The 19944-nt window shown below is 52.0% G+C and overlaps 1 protein-coding gene across 10 annotated transcripts; it reads right to left on the bottom strand.

Annotated features, from left to right (window-relative positions):
- Positions 1 to 234: 234 nt before the first annotated feature.
- On the bottom strand, positions 235 to 17996 carry LOC101910598 (flavin-containing monooxygenase 1). 10 transcript variants are annotated; one of them, XM_055815511.1, is made up of 13 exons: positions 17815 to 17904; positions 13637 to 13715; positions 12173 to 12262; positions 11117 to 11272; positions 9682 to 9758; positions 5819 to 5989; positions 5417 to 5605; positions 5170 to 5332; positions 4305 to 4447; positions 3784 to 3983; positions 2894 to 3249; positions 1787 to 1859; positions 235 to 590 (listed from the first exon to the last, which is right to left on the bottom strand). In XM_055815511.1, the coding sequence occupies exons 4-13, from the start codon at positions 11178 to 11180 to the stop codon at positions 248 to 250; spliced, it is 1779 nt and encodes a 592-aa protein (XP_055671486.1). In that variant the 5' UTR covers positions 11181 to 11272; positions 12173 to 12262; positions 13637 to 13715; positions 17815 to 17904; the 3' UTR covers positions 235 to 247. The 10 variants fall into 10 exon arrangements, with proteins under 10 accessions (XP_055671486.1, XP_027647922.1, XP_055671488.1 ...); XM_027792121.2 differs by lacking the exon at positions 13637 to 13715 and having other exon boundaries at positions 17815 to 17832; XM_055815513.1 differs by lacking the exon at positions 17815 to 17904 and having other exon boundaries at positions 11117 to 11182; positions 13637 to 15289.
- Between the last annotated feature and the right edge of the window lie 1948 nt (positions 17997 to 19944).

The raw sequence follows: 19944 nt of genomic DNA, 5'->3' as shown, positions 1-19944 counted from the left end.
CAATAAATGCTGGGGGGGGGAGGGGGGGGGCAGGGTGGTGCCCACCCCCAGCTCATCAGGTCTGTAGAGCTGTGCTTGGGGGTGAGCTAGAGCAGAGAGAGGTTTTTGCTACTGGTTAACGTATTTTAATTAATTGTGTTCTGCTGAAATCCCTTTCCTCTTGTCCCACGGTAGCCTGTGGAGCTGTCTGACCTGAGATAACATCTGCAAGGACAAGGAAAAAAACCAACCAAACAGGCTCCAAAATCTACTGGAAACCAAAAAGCAGGGTAGCCAGGAGCAGGAGGAACCCCACCACCGTCAGGAGGGAAGGACAGAGGCTGGAGGAGTTGGCAGAGACTCGCGTTCTTGTGGGCTTCAGGGTCCGGTCCCACTGGGTGAGGATGGCCTGGCGCGCCCCCTCCCAGCGCCCGGGGCCCACCAGCCGGTACTGGTAGGGGGTGCAGGGGCCAAAGAAAATGGCGAGGGCCAGCCGGGGGTCTCTGCAGAGCAGCCGCAGCACGCTGGGCTTGGCCCCAATGAAGGAGGTGAGCTGGTCCAGGTAGGCCAGCCAATCTGTTTTGAGGACTTCATCAAAGGACAGACCAAACCTTCATGAATCAGAGAAGAAAAAGAGGTGGGAGAAGGATCGGTGTCAACAGGGCTGAGAGGAACTGGAGGTCAGATCCTCTGCATCCCTGTCATTGCTGTGTCCCGACACAACTGGGTTCCTCTTAGGAAAGGGCTGGGTGTAGGTGCAGCAGGAGCCTGGCTCTGCCTGCGCCCGAATCCTGCCCGTGACACAGCATGTGTAAAGTGATGCTGGCTCTGCTGCACACCTTTCTCATGTTGCATCAGTTGGACTTTCACTTCAACACCCACAGGTTGCATCTGCCCCCCCCCCCCTTCACCTTGGTGGACCGTTTCTAAAAGACTTTGTCAAACCATTTTTTTAGGGTTTGTGGTTTGTGGTTTTTTTAAAAAACTAGTTTTCCTTTTCTCTCTGCAGGGAAGTCACATGCAGCATGAGAAAGGCAGCACCCTTTACCTTCCCTCACATTAATTTCCACCGAGTATTGCAAAAATACATGGTAAATTAGAGAACTGCTTCCAGTTCACCTTCTCTGCAGAACTGACAGCTTTGTGCCCTTTTTTCAGTGGGCTGAAAAAAGCCATGTGTGTTTAGCCTTTTATGGTACAACAACTGTTCTGGGCAAGTCTGTATTTCACTCTTCCATACCTTTTCTACTATAGCAATCTAGGTGAACCACGGATTACTATATCACACAGTTTCCCGAGTTTATCTAATTAATAGCCTAATATTTCTTAGCCTTTGATTTGACCTTTTGCCTGCCCACTGAACCACATGCCAGTGTGCTGAGACACCTATTCTCAGTGAGCTGGATTTCCATGCTGAGATCTGAGATGATTTGTACATACATCTCAGGTTGGCTGCTTTCCCCCCCCAAATCACTTTGCATTTATTGCCATCATTTTCTTTGTCATTTTCTCTCTCAATCCTGGGGACCCTGGCACACTTTCCCAACTCCCAGGCAAGATGTAGTCTCAGCTATCCTGAATTGATTTTTTCCCATCATCAAGAGGCAAAATATGAGTGTCAAATCGAAGGTTAGGTTGGCTTGGCACAAGGGAATAAAGGGGTGGCTGGACCTGGGTGCTGCCCCCTCGCCTTTGCTGTACATGCAGGGAGCAGCTGCAGAGCACGAGCCTGCGTGTTGCTGTGCTCCAAAGTCCAGGGGCTTTTCAATCCACCCAAAAACCTTTGGTGCTCTGGAGAGCAGCTTACCATTGCAATTGGATTTTCTTGTTCTCATTTACTTCCTTCTCCATGACAGACTGAGGAGGCAGCTGACACAAGCCTAGAAGAGAGAGGAGAGCGTCCTGCAGACTTTAGCTCCTAGGAGGACTTGTGAACTCATTCAGTGATGCAAAACATGGGAAGCCCTTCCCCAGGAGGGCAGGAAAGCCTCATTGCTTGGATTTAGCTTGGCAGTGGCAGTTCTGCCAGAGACCAGCCCTCCACAGCAGTACAAATTCACCTGCACTTTTTCCTGCTCTGACAGATTTGTGCTGTCAGGGCACAGGCAGATGATGTGGGGTGAGATGGGCCGTGCAAGCCCCAGAGAGGGTCATGCCAAGGAGAAACCCCACAGCTTCCCCTGGCTCTGTGGAGGAGCCCTGATGCAGCCCTCCACACCAGCCCAGTAAGAGGTTATTATTATTACTTCTATTAAAAAGAAAGCAACACCACCCCTCCAGCAAGTTTCTTTCCTCACTCCAGTAATTACAAATAATTACTCTTGAGGGGCAATGGGACTCTTCTGGTAGTCATGGTAGAAAAACCTCCCTGTGCCTTAAAGAGCAGTGAATCCTGCCAGGATGGATCCACCACAGTATCTTAATGACAATTCTTATCTGTGCATCCAGGTTTACAAATCCATCTCTGTGCTCTGACTTCTAAAATAATTTAGAGAGAAAATACTGTCTTGAGCAACCTAGTTCAGACCATGGTCAGGTTCAGGACTGCACATCAGCTGAGTCACAGCAAGCAATGGAGCGCACACTCTTGGCTTGCAGCAAACGGGGTACAAAGTGTTAACTTAGATGCATCAGCTTACTAGGCAAAATTAAAAAAAAAAAAAGTAAGATGTAGATGTCATGAACTTGGATGTAGCTTGGAGCAAGCACGCACTTGTGTTGCTGTAGCTCAGCTAGAGTGAAATAACTTGGGAAGTCTGAGCCCTAGAAATGCTCCCTTATCCACTTCTAAGGGAGCTTCTTAGCTCTGGGGTCTCCAGGGACAGAAATCCCTCTTAGTGTATAGAGGGGACAAGAACGTGTCCAGCCTGAACTGTGTTTGGGTACACAGGAGAGCTCATGTTAGCTCTCCTACCTTTGAAGACACGGGTCACCCAGCGTGCTTGCATCTCTGACACAGGCATGATGGCTCCTAATGGCTTTATCAGCCCAAGGACAGCCAGGGTGGGCCTCTGCAGGTGGGTTGGGAACACGTATTTGTAGAGGGACGCGTGCTTGTTTTCCATCTTGACAACTGTTTCTTCTAGGAATGGGAAGGAGACATTGTAGCCTGTGCAGAAGACAACGATATCGATGGGCTCCTCCTCAGGGCAATTGTGGAAAACAACGGAGTTGTCCTTGAACTCCTTCACACTCGGCTTGATGGTAATTCTTCCTGTCAGGATGTAGCTTGGAAGGTCGTCGTTCAGCACAGGGTCACGCACCAGGCATCTGTGGAAAGCTGAGGGGCTCTGGGTGTTGGACACCACAAACAAGCCCTGCCAGTGCCCCCTCTCCTCCTCCTCCTGGGCCCTCCAGCCCCATGACCTCCCGGCATTGTTTGCTCCCAACAAGTATCCCTGCCTCCCCCCTCTTCACACACCGACACGTTTCATCCTTGCACCAATGTCATTCTGTCTCACAGCCCGAGAGACTCATCCACCTTCCACCATTCATGCAATTACTCCTTAAACCATCTCTTTTCAGAGCTGATCCATGCTTTAAGCCTCCCTCCTCCTCTTTTCCTAGGGACCCTCGTGAGGAAAACTCCTCCAGTCCTTCCTGGGCTTTCCAGCATGCTCCATCTTGCACCACTTAAAGGGGCTACAGCTTCTTTTCTCCTACTGGGCTACAAACTCTCTGCTGGAGATCACCCCAGCCTAGGCGTTGGCAGCTGCATTGGTTGATGCTGGTTGCTGGAGATCTCCCGGCTGCCCACAGCACAAGCCCTGTGACACCACATAGGATGGAGCCACCAAGAAGTACCTTTTCTCTGGTTGAAGGCCATAGTTCTCATGCTTGAACCACTGGTTCGCCCTGTGGTTAATCAACCCCCATGAAAGGGGATGGGGGAGGTGGTTTCTGATCAGGCTCATAAGGCGAGTGTTGAAGACCATGTCCCACGGGTAGCCATAGTCAAACACGCGGCTGATCACCCAGGCACCTTGGCTGGTGCAAAGGGTCACCTGGGAGAGAATCAACAATTTGGGTGATGAATCCTCTTCTATGCCTTTATAAAGTAACCCCAGAGGGGCACAGCACAGACCACTATGCAATGAAAAAGCAGTAACAGCATCTTTAAGACCTGCCAGCAGCTGATGGTGGAGGTGAAATGGGAGAGAACAACCAGCTTTCTTTCAGGGTAGGTTTTTGAACAAGAAATACAAGTTCAGAAATACTGTTTGGACACTATGCAGGGTGAAGCCGGCTGGCTCTCCCTGCAGTGATGGCCAGCTGAGCTATTGCTCCCAGCATCACCCTCCCCGCACCCCTGGGGGCAGTGGTACCTTTGCAGCTACGCGGCTGGCCTCCACTGCGATGTCCGCTCCTGAATTACCCATGCCAACCACGAGGACCCGCTTCCCCTGGAACACCTCGGGATGCTTGTACTGCCGGCTGTGAAAGTACTGGCCTTGAAACTTCTCGATGCCTTGGGGAGAAAGAAACAAAGCTTTTCATTACTCGAGAGTTTTGTAGGTTTTGTCGGGAGAACTGGTGTAAAAGCAATCCAGATGACAAGAGCAAGGAAGTGTGATCACTTGCCACCGGGGACTCGGGGTGGTGCAGCCCTACATCCCACACACACAAGGTTGGTGCTTCCTCTCCAAAGTGGGGTCTCATGCATCCCTGCACAGCAGTGAGCAGGGACACGTGCTGGGTGGGACTTGGAAGACAGTTACGCACAAGGGCTATGCTGGTGCGGTCTTGGGATTCAGCCTTTACAAGCTGGGGATGCGAAGGTTCGGAAAAGCCAGTAAACCTCTTCTCCTGTCCTACAAGCAGCTTCAGAAACACCTGATAATGCTGACGACAAGGCAACCCTCTCTATGCTGACAGCTCGGAAGATTCATTCCAGCAGTGATGAATACAGCCCTGTCAAAGATGACGGAGCTTCACTGAGAGGACCTTGTCCCATCTCCCGTACTGCACAGTTTCTCCCAGGCTAAACCATCCTATCTTGGAAGTTTGCTCTGAAGTGGCCAGTGCCTGCAAAGGCAAAGCTGCTGAAGCATCAGGATGTATTGCTGTTCATGCCAGCATATTTGAAAAGCAGAAGCAAGAAAAGGAAGGAAACATTTTCCCTGAGGAACCACTATCCCTTCTCCCCCCAGCCCCTGGAAGCAGGTGACCGCAGGCAGCTGCATACCATACCAGGAAAACAGTGCAGAGGGAGCGATGGCTCGGAGCAATTGCCGATGCAAACCATAATGGCATCGAAGACATGTGATGTCTGCTTCCCACCCGCCTCCGTGACCACATCCCACTGGCCCGTGGTGGCAAAGTCAGGGCGTTTCCGAATGCTGACAACAGTGGTCTGAAACATGGAAGCAAATTGGAGTCACTACTGGCGCCCAGCATGTGTGGGGAGTGGGGTAGTGCCGGGGTACCCATCACTCACCCCAAATTTGATGTGTCCCCGGAGGCTGAAGTGCTCAGCATAGCGCCGGAGGTAGTCCAGGAGTTGGGCATTGGGCAGGAACACGGAGAAGTCCTCAGGGTAGGGGAAGTCAGAGAATGCTGACATCTCCTTCGAAGTGTTGCTGATGACTGACGGGTAGAGGCTTGGCCGACCGGCCTCAATGTACTCCTGGCATAGCACCCCAGGGTGCATCAGCCGTGCACCCTGGGGTGGGGACTGTCCCCTTGCTTCCTTTCCCCTGGTCTTGCGGAGCGCAGCCAGGAGCAGTCAGCACCCAGCGAGCGCCGGCACCCCCTCCCCACCCACTGGAGCCCAGCTCAACCCACTCCCCAGCCTGCCAGGCTGCAGCTCCCGTGGGATGGGCAGGCATGGCCAGCTCACCGTGTAGCGCCAGACCCCCCCGATGTCCTGGCTCTGCTCGAAGCAGGTGGGCTCCAGCCCCTCATCCAGGCAGCACTTGGTGGCTGTCAGCCCGCTGACACCCGCGCCCACCACTGCCACTCTCATCCCTGCCGTCTCCGCCGGGATCCCAGGCTGTGAACGGGGCTTAACCTGGGAGAGACCACACGGGCAGTCACCACCCTCTCGGGGAGCAGCTGCCAGCAAACCCTCCTTAGGGGGTTTCTCTATATGCCAGCCCCAAACCTTTGTTCCCTTTACCAGCATTCTGCGCTCATTTACAAGTTAGATTAAACAACTTTAAATTTTCTCTATTTTTAGATATTTTTTTTAGTAAATCAATCCACTTTTACAGAGCACTCACCAGGCTGCTTTCAAAACCCTGTAGTTGCCGTGGAAACTCTCTTTGAAAGTATGTAGTTAAGCCACAATTCACTGCCAATTTGTATTTACAAACTATGTTTAAACTGCTCTTCTTTATCAGTCTTGCAGATATTTGTATTTTATCTTTGGAGATCTGTCCCTGCCTTTCTCAGAAAAAACCAAAGTGCAGACCAGGACTATTCAGTCTCTGCATCCCTGTCCCCAGGGTAGATGCTGCCCACCTTGGTCTGGCTCCTGAGGCTGAAGGAGGGGCTGGGGGTGTAGGGCACCTTGGCTTTAGGGTTGCTTCTGCCTCTGCCTCCCAAAGCTGCCCCCTGGGAAGGGCTGGGCTGGACAGAAGGGCTGCTGCAGGGCTGGGAAGGGCTCTACCCCGAGACTGGAAAGGCCACAGCCCCTGGGTTGACATCCAGCCCTGCGAGGCTCTCAGGGCTGCAGTGGGGATGATGGACCCGAACCCTTCTTGATAGTGCTGGGCAACGAAAACCAAGGGATGATGGCCAGGTGCCACGGCTCGGGCTGGGCATGGCCAGAGTGGGGACCACCACACCTGTGCCCTAGGGGTGCTGCTGCGACCCCTGGTTTAACCCCAGCACTGGTGGGGAGCACCCTGCTCAGCCGAGTGGTCAACCTGGCACACTAGGACTGCACTACGGCAGGGTGGCACCAGCTCCGCTGCCCCAAGAAGCGCTTTCAGCTTCCACCGGGCACAGACATTAGTGTATTCATCAGGAAATAGAAGTCTTCAGTAGAAAACGTGGGGTTGGACACTGTATTTTCTAGAAAACACCAAATTCCCTGTGATCAGTATCAGCTTTCAGTAGGGAGGCAGCACCTAACAAATACTCTGCTCTCCAATGCTGGAATGAAAACTGGACTTTTCCCTTTGTAAATGAAGAAAGTGCTAGCATAAGCTGCTCATCATTACCTGTTTTTGGGGGTTGTGTGTGTTTGCATGGTGGGAGTTAGCTTATATCAGAAATATCTCCCAGCTATGTATGCGATTTAATTCCCTACCCCTTTGCAGAGAAGCTAGAAGTAACATCCTGGAAATACTGTCTCTGCTACCCCATACCTGCTTCTGCCACTCTTTCTGTGCTGTCCTTGCAAGTATTTGTAGCAGCTAACCTTAGATGTCTCAAGCCGTGGGGTGCTCGTGTGAGGCAGGGAGGGATGGAAAGGCTTCGCAGCCCCCCAGGGACACTTACCTCCCAGCCTCGGTCACCCGCGCTGTCTCGCTGCTGCTGCTGGGAGAGCCCCTTGTGCTCCCAATTTATAGGCAAGCCGTGGTGCTTTGGCAGAGGCAGGGGAGGGCGGGCAACCCCAGTCCGGCAGTTGCACAACCAGGGTTTGCAGTGGGAGGAGTGGCTGGCCTCTCCCGCTCCTTGACCCACAGTGGTGCAAGGACGACTTGTGTGGTGGGGGGGTGGCTCCAGCTGTGGGATGGTCTCACTTGCCACATGGCTGCCTTCCAGAAGATAGCCAAAGCAGCTGATGGACAGCAGGGTTATGGCAACCAGGACTTTGCAACCAGGGCACTTTCCAGGAAAAAAAAAAAAAAAAAGCAAAAAGCAAAAAGAAAAGCAAGCTGGTTTTGCAGTTGCTGCTCATTGGCCACATGTACAGCTGCTGGTGGTGGGCAGGAGGCTCTGCATGCAGACTGGGAGAGCATGAAATGGCTGCAAACCAAGGTCCGAAGCACAAAGAAAGTGGGAATGTTGATTGAAGTATCAATGCAGGACATAGCACCCATCCAGGTATCTCACAGGGCTAAATGACCATGGAAATGCAGGGAACAAAGGTGGCTTTGGATGGGGCTTTGCCCCCAGCTACTCAATATGTTGAAGTGTGACTGGTGAGAAAGTATGAAAACTCTGCAAATGAGTGCAGCTGGACAAAGAGGCCATGGATAGAGGGCTGGGTCTTTAGGAAAAACAGTGTTTAGAAAAAAAAAAAAGTAATGTTTGTGCCATGCAGTGACAGCAGATAGTTCACAGGGGCCCTGCAGTGTGAGCGCAGGGGATGTGGTGAAAGCCTCTGGCTCCACTGAAGTATCACCATGCCACTGACAAAGGCGCTCCCAGAGTGATGGGTCCGGATTTGGTATCAGCTCTTTAAGCAGGTTGAATAACCCAGGAGGCTGCAAGTGAGGGGGAAAAAACCCCATCCAAGGTCTGCAGAACAGAGGGTGGTGAATAAAGCAGCTCCATACAACAGAGACACCTGCCCAGTGCCTGCGTTCGGATTTGCAGAGGCAACTGCAGAGCTGAGCTCCCATAGCTGGCAGCTGAAACTAGAAGTAGAAATAAGATGTGCATTCCTAACAGGGAAGGTAATTAGCCATAGGAAAAGTCTGCTGAGTTTTGTGGTGGACCCAGGCACTTGAACAAAACATGTTTGGTTTGTGGAGGGACAGGACTCACCGCCCCTGTGCTGGGAGCACGGCAGCCTGGGCTGCCACCCATCTGCAGCTCCCACAGAGAGACATCAGCCTTCTCGGGCTTCCCTGCCCCAGGATCTCCTGATGTTTCTGCCCAGTGCCTGGCTCCTGGGTTTGGCACCGGGAGCACGTCAGGTTTGGAGCTCATGCCCAGTTTGGCTAGCAGTGGCTGTGAGCAATGTGCTTGTGGGGGCTGGAGCCTGTGAAATCAAACTTACTCATTTGAATTCAGGTTTCGGACCACTGCCAGCAGCATGAAGAAACGTTCAGATTTTGTTCTCCCAGGCCAATGGGACACGGTTACTGAGGCAAATGGACAACAAGCCTTGCACATCTTTGATACTGTTGAGATTTATACAGGCTATGTATCCCAGTTTTCCCTCCCACTAGACTCTTCCCTGGATGCACAAAACCTCACACCTGCAAAGATGCTTGCCAGCACTCAGCAAGAAGGAGTAGGGAATCCACAAAGGCAATTATTTTGTTCTTTATATGCTCCTGCTTTTCTGAATTTCCCAGCAGGAATCTGGGTGACGCAGTCAGAGGGACGCTATGGCACCTCCCCAGGAGTGGTGTTTGTGCTTTTGGGAGGGCATTTCAGGGGAGCTTTCTAAAAGAACAAGTTGTGTTTTGTCACAGATGAGCCACTGGCATAGAAACAGAGCCAGATGCCTTTGCTGCAGCTCCTTACAACAGCAGTGGCTCTGGCCATCCCTGATGGGGAATCTGGTCCAGAGGTGCAGGATGAGGTGCGATGAGTGGTACCACATGACTGGGGTAGAAACATCTCCAAAGCTTCAGTGCCCTGGGATTAAAACTCACTTTCCTGTGATCTGCTCAGGCCTGTGTTTTTTCCCTCCACAGACACCCCTGCTATGATCTGGACCAGGTACACACAACAAAGTATCAGTGGAGATGGATAACGTGATAGCAGGGAGGTAATTAATGTAATTACACATGTGCATGCCCAGGGCACTGAAAAGCCCCTGGAAACATACAGGGAAATTCTTGTTGCTTTACTCACCTCTGCTGCTGGCTCGGCAGGGGTTGGCATCGTGGGACACCTGGGACCCGTCTCTCCAGCTTCTCCCCAGGAACAGTCTGTGCGGAGCAGAGAAGAGAACAGACAACGCATCAGTGGGTTTTCATATGTTCTCAGGGCTGGAAAAAGCCTTCATGGCCTGGTATTCAAGCAGAGCATCCCTTGATACCCTTGGGCCAGTCCCCCTGGATTTCTTCATAGCAAAGACATAAGTGGACATGGCAGAGGAGGTCCCTGCCCCTATTTCTGAGCGAGTGTGATCTGCTGCTACCCCACTGGGGACAGAAGGGAGACCCTGCCATCACCATCGCACACACAAACTGCTGGGGAAAATGGGCTTTCACCGAGGGATGGAGCAAGGCCAAATGAGGACATGTAATTTGTGGAACTGTTTTACCACCTTCCCTCTACCCAGCCTGGGACACCTAACAGCCGGGTTTGTCCACATCCTCACATGCTGGGGCACAAGCCCTGTTAGGTGCTGGGGGTGCATGGAGGACCATGGGGAGAGCCAGGAGCTGTAAATAACCAGCAGTGGCTCCGGACAAGAACCAGGGATGGAATTCTCATGCGCCTGCCTGCTGGTGAGCCCCTTCTCACTTAGAGGAACAAAACTCCCTGGACCGTGGCACAAGCCTGGGCTCTGCAATGGGCTTTTTGTCCTTGAAGTAGAGGGAAGGAGAAACTTAATACATGCATTTAGTCTTAATCTGATGGGAAAGGCACCTTTGCTGCAACACTGCAGCACCGGTTTTACCACCTCTTTAAAATAACACTTCAAGCCAAGGAGGGGCAAATCTATGTGTCAACAAGCCTCAGCAGAGCCCACTTTGTTGTCTAGGCTTGTGTCAGCAGTGTTTGGCCTGTGTCATGGTGAACGAGGACAAGAAAAAGAAACAAAAGTGGATTTCTTATTAAGTCAGCCTCCAAGCAAAGCAGGGTGCTCACCATCAAGCAGCCACTGCTGCCACATGTGTTCAGGAGCTGACGGAATGTGAGGTCTGGGCTCATCAGTGAAACACTTAATTTTCTCCTCAATACTATCACTCCCTCCCCTTACTGACCAGCAGGCTTTAATCACCATTTCTTTGCTGCACATGGAGGTGAGGCTGCCTCAAAGGTGGCTGTTGCCTCCCACTGCTTCCCACAAGGCTGTGGGATGCAGCAGTCCATAAGGTGAACAGAGGCTACAAGCAGCTGATGATGGAAAAATTTATTCCCACCCCCCCATTTCTTAAAGCCTGGGTTTTGGCCCCAGAAAAATTGCTTATGCTTTGGCCCCAAGGCCAAAAAGCAATTTCCTACTTAAAAATAAGACTACAAAACCTCTACCCTAAGCAGCAGGGACTGTTTTCCTATTTACAATTCCCAGCACACAGAGGACTCTGCCAGTGACAAACACTGGCAGGACACTTACGTTTCTTTTCAATCAGAGCTAGGTTCAATATCTTGAGCTCTTCCCGAAACCTCTCAAGAGACATCCCTGTTAAGGAGACCCAAAGGATGTGCCAGAGCAGATGTGGGCTGTAGCAGCTGCTATGGGAAAGGATTCGCTTGCTAGGCGAGGAGGTCTCTGTGTGGAGGGCAAAAGTGTTTTACTCTAAAGTTTAACCTGATTAAATAAATCACCATGTTTTCCAAGTGTGTAAACTGTTGAATTTGTCGAGAGGAAGCTGCTGTCGTTGTTAAACCTATTGTGTTAATAAAGCCTGGCAAACTGCAGTTTGTAACTTCTTGGGTTTGGAGGTTTTAAAATGTATGTTTACGAGCTTCCCCAGACAACTGCTCCAGAACAACCCTGATGTTGATCCCTTGCTCCCCATGTCTTTGTACCAGGACTCAAAGTTCATAAACTCATACGCTCCCCACGTGCCATGGGAGATGCACCCAAACAATGTGCAGCACTAGGAAGGGCTTTAGACCTTCCTCAGCTCTTCTGAGTGTTAAGGGGGCTGTGTTTGTCATTTCACAGGTAATAAAATATAACTACTGAAGAGACTGTCAGAGAAAACTGGCGTTACAGTTAAGGTAACTTGTAAGCAAAAGATTACAAGGAAGAGCTGTCTGGAGAGCACATGGTTAAGACCTGCACAGCCTGACCAGAAGGTGCTTTCCTACCACCACCACCAGCTGAAGTCATCCATCAGTCTCTGTTTTCAAAAATTTAGCCAGTGCAGCTGACTCCTTTTTCTGTAAATACTGACGGAGCTCCCAGGCTGGGCAGTTTAAGTGTTTTCAGTCCCTGCTGCCTCCCCAAGAGCCTTTCCAGGAGATGTGTGCCTGTGGCCAACGTTCCCATCCCCCAGCAAAGGGACACAGCAGCACTCCTAGTTCAGGCAGAGACATGCCCCTCCACCACCCCAGCCTCCCACCTAGAAACACTTTGGTGTATTTGTTCCCAGAAGTTAGGGGGTTTTAAGAGGCCAAACGCCCCAGCACTAAGCAAGGCGCTACTCAGACCACTCAGAAGTACCTTGCTGAGGAGCCAGCACAGGGACTGTGGAGCTGTGCTAGCTCCTGTCAGCTAGTAGATCTTCCTCACCTCCAGTAGCTTCACCAGACCCTAGGAATCATAGAAACATTTATGTTGGAAAAGACCTGTAAGACCGTCAGGTCCAACTGTTAACCCAGGACTGCCAAGTCCATCACTAACCCATGTTCCTGAGCACCGCATTCTTAAACACTTCCAGGGATGGTGATTCCACCACGTCCCTGGGCAGCCTGTCCCAGTGGACCGCCCTTTCAGAGAAGAAATTTTTCCTAATACCCAATCTAAACCTCCCCTGGCACAACCTGAGGCTATTTCTTCTTGTCCTGTTACTTGTTCCCTGGGAGAAGAGACCGACCACCACTGCCTACAGCCCCTGTCAGGCAGCTGTAGGGAGTGATCACACCCCCCAAGCCCCCTCCTCTCCAGGCTGAACACCCCCAGCCACCCCACCCCCCCCCCAGCCTGGTGCCCCATCCCCCACACATCCCCTCCCCCTGCCCGTCCCTGGACACGCTCCAGCCCCTCGGAGCCCCTCCGTGTCCCTCCGGCAGTGAGGGGCCCAAAGCTGAACCCAGGGCTCCAGGGGCGGCCCCAGCAGTGCCCAGCACAGGGGACAGTCACTGCCCCAGCCCTGCTGGCCACGCTGTTTCTGACACAAGCCAGGGTGCTGTCGGCCTCCTTGGCCACCCGGGCACACCACTGGCCCATGCCCAGCCGGCTGCCAGCCCCCCCGGCCCTTCCCAGCCCCCTGCCCCAGCCCGCAGCTGCCGGGGGCTGGTGTGACCCACAGGACCTGCCTGTTTAACCTGGAGATGTTCTCCTTGTTGAATCCTGGAGATGGGATGGGAAGGGACCTCAGGAACATCTGACCCATCTTCCCATTCAAAAGCAGCTCTAACTGACCTTGACCACATAGAGAACCTCCATGGGCTTCCAGCCAAAGACAGGCTAAAGGATTTGGGATCAGCGCCTCCAGTGAGGTGTAGGCTGGGTCCCAGGCACCAGCATCGCTGCTGGGCTGTGGACAGGCCAGCTGCCTCCCTGGCTTCCCACCTTGCAGCTGCTCAGCTGGTATTATTCTGCACATAACTTCCCCATCTGGTACACATGCAGCTTGTTAACCCTGCTCATAGATATGTGCCTGTAGCAGCACTCCATAAACAGCTCATACAGACTCCAGCAGGACAGATGGATGTATATGGTGACTGACACCAACCATCACAGCACCAAAAATGGCCAGGTCCTCCTTCCCATTAGTTTCGGTGACAACAACCCACTGGTGGGTGGTTGAGGAGCCCTGGAATTTTTCCTTTTCTTTATCCTGATGACCACAGTCTGAAAGCAAACCATAGCAAATGCATCTGTTGGGAGTCCCCACACCCTGTGCGATGCCACTGCGGAACAGGCAGAGCCGAGTGCTCAGTTGTGCTTCCCATCCTCACTTACCTTAAAATAATGGAGCCAGCTGTGAGTCATGAGCCAGCTCAGGCCCTCCTGGCTTGTGTCCCTTGAATTTGGAGGAGTTCTGGAAAACAAGCATTTACTGACCCACATAGGTACAGAGAGCCCAACCCCGGCAGCACAGTGCATGGAGCAGGCACTCCCCGACACCAATGCTTCTGCCTCCCACCATTTCAGCAAGCTCTGGGCCGTGGGAGGCAGAATGGGCTGGCAAACTGGTCCTTGCTGAGTGGAATACTTGCTCCAGCAAATCAATAATAACAATTGTGGCATTTGGCCTGCAGGCCATGGTGCAGGTTCACTTGATCTTCACCCAGCAGCTGGCCTCAGTGTTGGCATCCCCAAGGCGTCCAGCAGTAGCAATGTCATGAAATGCTGGCTAAAATCCTGGCTTTTTGGAGCAAGCTGGTAATGGGTTAAAGTATCATGGGGTGGTTACTGCTTCTGCACATGTAAAATAATTATTTGAATAGCAGAGCAGGGCGGAAGCTGGTGTAAAAGGAAAGGTGGGACACAACTTTGCTCTGCAAAGGACTACCCCACGGTGCCCTCATTTGGAGAGAGATGCTGTGGGGTTTGGTGGATTTATACACATGAGAACAGCTGCAGAACCAGCAGTGGGGTACAGCTTCCCCACGATCCAATGGCCAGCAGTAACACCCCGTAACACTGGGGAAGAACGGTGCAGCCAGCGTGCTCTCAGCAGACCTCATGTCTGATAACGATGAGGTCATTCAACTGCTTTGCGGGTGTAAGCCAGCCCCAGAGCACCTTTGTGGCAGCCTGACCCACATCCATCTATTGTTCGCACCCGGGGAAGGAGGGCTGACGTGCCAGCACCCCATAAACCCTCTTCATTCATTCCCTGACATCATCTTTTCTTGCCTTGTTGGCACCCTAACACCTCCCCAGTGCATCCCACAGCTCCCAGCGTCACTGGCTGCCTCTCCTCCCCGCTGCCCTTTCTTTCATATAACCTGGTGCTTTGGCTTCCAAAAGCTCTTCTTCCAAAAAGCTGTTCAAGCCAATATTTTGAAACACAGGGTAGAAATATAGTGCAAGTAGTGTTCTAGGTTATATATTAAAATACCAAGTAGAAGGTGGAACAAAGGTAATCAGCCTAAAAGATGACATCTTAAAAAATACTCCATTACCCAGATTCCAGCATGCTCAAAAATCATCTAATTTGCTTTCACATAAATGTCCATTATGTCTTTTTTCTTTTTTTTTTTTTCCTAAATGTAGCAAGACATTATCCCTCCTAAGATGCTCTGACAAAGATTTAATGCTGACATTTGTCATGGCTTAACCCCTGCCAGTAGCTCAGCCCCACACAGCCACTTGCTTACTCCCCCCTGGTGGGATGGGGAGAGGATCGGAAGGAAAACAGTGAGAAAACTCATGAGTTGAGACAAGGACAGTTTAGCAGGTAAGTCTAAAGCTGGTGTACAAGCAAAGCAAACCCAGGAGTTCACTCACCGCTGCCCATGGCAGGCAGGGGCTCAGCCACCCCCAGGGGAGCAGGGCTCCAGCACGTGGGACAGGGACATGGGCAGGCAGACAGCATCGCTCCGAGCATCCCCCTTCCTCCTCCTTCCCCCAGCTTTATATGCTGAGCATGACGCCATACGGCATGGGACATCCCTTTGGCAGTGGGAGTCAGCTGTCCCGGCTGTGCCCCCCTCCTTCCCCCAGCTCCTTGTGCCCCCCAACCCACTTACTGGTGGGTGGGGGGCATAAGATGCCTTGGCGCTGCGTGAGCACTGCTCGGGGTAATGAAGGTTATCGTCCCTGTGTCACCGACACTGTTCTCAGCACAGAGCCAAAGCATAGCCCGTAGTAGCTACTGTGGAAAAAAATTTAATTCTATTCCAGTCAAAACCAGCACACTCCTGCAGCAGATGGGTTTTGCAGGGATCAGCTGAGCTGCTGGGTGCCTCTCAACCCTTTGGTGTCAAGAACCAGGCTTGGGTCAAGCTTGGGTGTTGAGGATGTGGCAACACCGGTTCCCCTGTCCTTGAAGATGTTCAGTGATACAGGAGGGGCTTTTCAGCCCCACCACAGGGACTTCATTGATAACTGCCATGGGCTGAAAAATGACCCGCTGCCCCAGTGAAAAGCACCCCATGTTTCTCTGAACACCTTGACGTTCAGCTGCATCACCACCATGCCGCAGGCAATGCAGCTCGGAAGGTGGTCCTTGAGTACCGGCTTCTTGTGGGAAGTTCTGCGAAGGCAAAGGTGGTGGGGCTGGCACAGAGGTGCCTTCTGCTGGCAGCCCAGGATGGGCACAGTTCAGTCCTGTCCGGAACCAGCACCCCTGGGGGTCTGGGGATGGATGACCCATGCATACCTGTTCAGTGCCTCTCACATGCAAGCAGTCACTGAGCACCCTGGAGAGCTTGTTCCCCAACCACGTCTGGAAACAAGTGATGACCAGCATGTCTCAGGGGTAGCCATTGTCTCAGAGGTGGCTCATCACCTAGGACCCACTTGAGGAGCTCAGGTAGACCTGAGGGGACAGCCAGGTAGGGGTGCGCTGCTCCTGCGATGGCTGTGAGCCCCCAGGGCTGTTGTATGGAGGCGGTGGCCTGTGCTCGAGCAGATGGGGGGACCCCCTTTACCCAGTGGCTCTATACCTGTGACACAACGGTGCTGGGTGCTGAGCTCCATGGCAATGTCACAGCCAGAGTTGCCCAAGCCTATCACTAGCACCTTCTTCCCTCTGAACTTCTCCAGCCTCTTGAACTCCCAGCTATGGAAGCAGCAGTCTTTAAACTTTTGTATTCCCAAGGAGAACAGAAAAGGTCATAATTCACTCCAGGAATGAAAAGGAGAGGCTGTGCTGGCCTTGAGATCTCTCCTTCCCACAGATGCTGATGGAGCATCTGTCTGGGCATTTCTCACAGTAGCAGGTGTCTCCTGGGATGCTGCAAACCCATAGTTGGATGAGATCTGTCTCTATCTTCATTCAGTATTTAAGCAGAAAGAGTGTGCAAGCACAGGATACCTTTGCACGGTATTTCTGTACCCCAAAAGGGTACTACTGCAACCCCAACATCACCCCGAGGCACCTGGACAACCACACTCCATCCATCGGTATGGCTTTACAACCTTGCAAACAACAGGGAAGCAGCTTTCGTTTTTAAAAAGAGAACATGGCAAAGGACCTAAGGGGAGCATTCCTGACCATCCAGTGCCTCAGGCTTGTGTCCTCCCAACAAACCCCCAGCACCAAATATCTCTTGCCAGAGGGAAAGTTTTTCCCAATAACATGCCTGTACGTAAGGAGGCAAAGGCTATCAGGTAACACACGTGACACTTGTATCAGAAATCATGGGAAAATGCCAAAAAAGTGTTTTACAAAATCCATTTATGAAAAATCTTCTGTTAAAGAAAATGCCATGAATTATTTTTTCCCCCAGGAGAGATTAGCATTACCTCTAGTAAAAACTCCCCTGCTTTGATACAGTTTGGATACAGAGTCTTTTTTTTTTTTTTTTTTTTTCAAGAAACAGGTTTTGGTTTCTTGGATGGATTCTATCCCCCAACATATTGCTTTCAAGGAAAACACTCTTTTTTAATGCTGAAAAGGTGCTCTTTTTATTTTATTTTTTTCTTTGTGGGGACAAACTGTGATGGAAGGTATTTGCTTGGCTGTATCCCAGCAGATGAATTACACACATACAGCTTACCTGGGAAGGTGGTGAGGGGGAGGTTTGGGTAGACATGATGCCCAGAGCAAACCATAACAGCATCAGAACCTGCCAGCTCTTCCTTCCCACCTCCCTGGGTCACCAGCTCCCACCGCTCCATCACAGAAAAGTCAGGGTGTTTCTTAACCTTGGTGGCCAGGGTCTTCAAGGAAACAGAAAGAGATGACTGGGTGGCTGCAGAGCAGATCAAGAGGTTTAGTGAGTCAGTGGGATTCAGAGGTGCTGGGAGCTGGGGATGTTTGCCCCTGTGATTTCGTGCTGGGGAGTGACAGAGAGAGGAGCTGATGTGGCCTGCTTTAACAGAACCAGGAAACTATTTTTTTTCCTTCCCGTAATATTTTCTCCCAGGATTTTCCCTGTGGCAGGGAGACCCTGACACCAAGGCGATGTCCCTCCTGCCCAGGTCCCCTGGCTACTCTCTGCCCCTCTCCACTCCAGGCTTTTTACCTTGAACTGTACTTGCTGGAGGAGGTCGAAGTGCTCCGTGTAGTTGCAGATGCGCTGCTACTCTGGTGTAGCGCATGTACCAGGGGTGATCATTGGGGATGGGGAAATCAGAGTAATGCATTGTCGCTTTGCAAGAGCTGGTGAAGACTACGCAGTAGATGCTGGCTCTGCCTTCCTCTGCCTGGTCCTGGAGGGAGAGGAGTGGGAATGTGTCCCGTTAGAGAGGACATGACCCCCACCTGTCCTGAAGCCCATCTCCTCCAGATACCATCACACCCTGTCAAAACCATCAAGTACAATACCCAAGTAAACCCCCCATGAGCACAGAAGTGTCCTAAAAGGCTGGGAGGAGATTCTGCATTGCCCAAAGCATTTAGGAGCCAGTGACATGCACATCTGCCAGGGAAAGTGGAAACCTCAGGACAAGGAAGTGCTGTGACACACCATGCCAGAGCCTCCCCACTGCAGGTACAGAAAGCATCAGAAGGTCAGGTGTGACACAGCAACACACAAAACATTACAGGAGACAAGTACTGTGGGACCTCCCAGTGCTTCCTCCCGGTCTGCCCGTAAAGCTTCCACAATCCCACGGGTGCTGCTGGACGTTGCTCTGTTGTGCTCATGGTCTTGGCAACGGCACAGGCAAAGGCAGAAGCCCAGCCAGGCACATTTCCTTTGGCACGGGGGCTCACCTGCCTGTGCTTTATGCAACCATGGGGCAAGTGTGGCTGGGGACACAGCCAGAGGCTTGTGTCCACCACTAGCAATGCCCATGCCAGCCAGCCATCATCCTGCTGACATTTAGAAGGACAAGACACAGGAGATATGCCAAAACCTCCAAGGTGCCTGGGCTACTCCTGCCCAAAATGGCCAGCCCCATGCACTGCCCTGTCCCCATCAAGGGAGCACCTGCTATGTCTGCCTTGACACCTGGCACTTAACAGCACAAAACACAGGTAGTGCATTTCCCTTTCCTGATGGCTTTGATGCCAGGACAGAGCTAGGAAAATTGCAGTGAGGTTTCAGCACTGTAGAATTCATACTTGGGGTGGCCAAATGATTACCAGCTTGCAATGAAAAAAAAAAAAAACCAACACAAAACCCCCAAAATAAAACCATAAACACCTAAGTGTTGTTTTGGTTTTGGGGTTTTTTTTGTTGTTGTTGGTTTTTTTTTTTATTTTCCCCTTTGACGGTGATATTCTGCTCTGAAATTCTCCATCATAAATATAAAAAAAATACTCCTCCAGAAAGTCTGGCATTCCCTGGAGCCCTCCCCAGAAGAGACAGAAAACACATGGCCCATGTTTTAAGATGAATCAAACATTTTAGGTCACCCAGAACAGGCTTTCTGCCCTTCCTCTGTGCCCCAGGGTTTAACTCATTTGAGCTCAACTCCCACCCCAATAGCACCCTGAGCCGCTCCTGCAACTGCAGTTGCACCCCAAATCATCCTTTTGGTCCCAGCCTGCCAGCAGGCACATAATACAAGATGACTCTGGGTCCAGCATTCTTAATTATTCATTCGGGCTCCTTTTTGGCTCTGTGGTGCTTGGCCACTATGTAAAAGCATGCTGAGAGCTATCCTGAGCAGCAGGGAGTGCTCCCTAAGGTGGAGTGATTGCTGGTGACCCCGCAGGTTGACCCTTGCATGACCTGAAGACCTGCATTTCAGAGCCATCCCTGTCCCCCTGGGTTTTGAGGGGAGCAGGGGCATGTCCTCAGTGCAGCCCCAAGGGGTTAGCTGGGGGTTGGCATTCAGAGGAGACTTGGCTCAGCAAGCCACAGGACAGCCAGACTGTCCCCAAAGCTCAGGGAAGGGACATGTATTGAGCCAGCCAAGCCTTCCCACACACAGCCATGGGAGCAGAGCCAAGCAGGTGCAGGCACACCAGGAGCAGCCGGGCGCAGCCTCCCAGCCCCCAGGTTTCCCCAGCCAGCTCTGAAATCAGGCAGCCAAAGCCACTCGCTGTGTAGCGCCAGGGCCCTGCAACGTCCTTGCTCTGCTCAAAGCCGATGGGTTCCAGCCTCTCTTCCAGGCAGCACTTGGTGGCCACCACCATACACTACACCGTGCCATCCTGCCTGCCCGGGAAGGCAGCTGGGGCAGAGCAGAGACCGGCCAGGCAT

The sequence above is a fragment of the Falco peregrinus genome, chromosome 10 (assembly GCF_023634155.1).
Source record: "Falco peregrinus isolate bFalPer1 chromosome 10, bFalPer1.pri, whole genome shotgun sequence".
In the NCBI taxonomy this organism is placed as follows: Eukaryota; Metazoa; Chordata; class Aves; order Falconiformes; family Falconidae; genus Falco; species Falco peregrinus.
The sequence above is the reverse complement of the archived record's forward strand: the minus strand, read 5'-3'. Positions and strand labels throughout refer to the sequence as shown.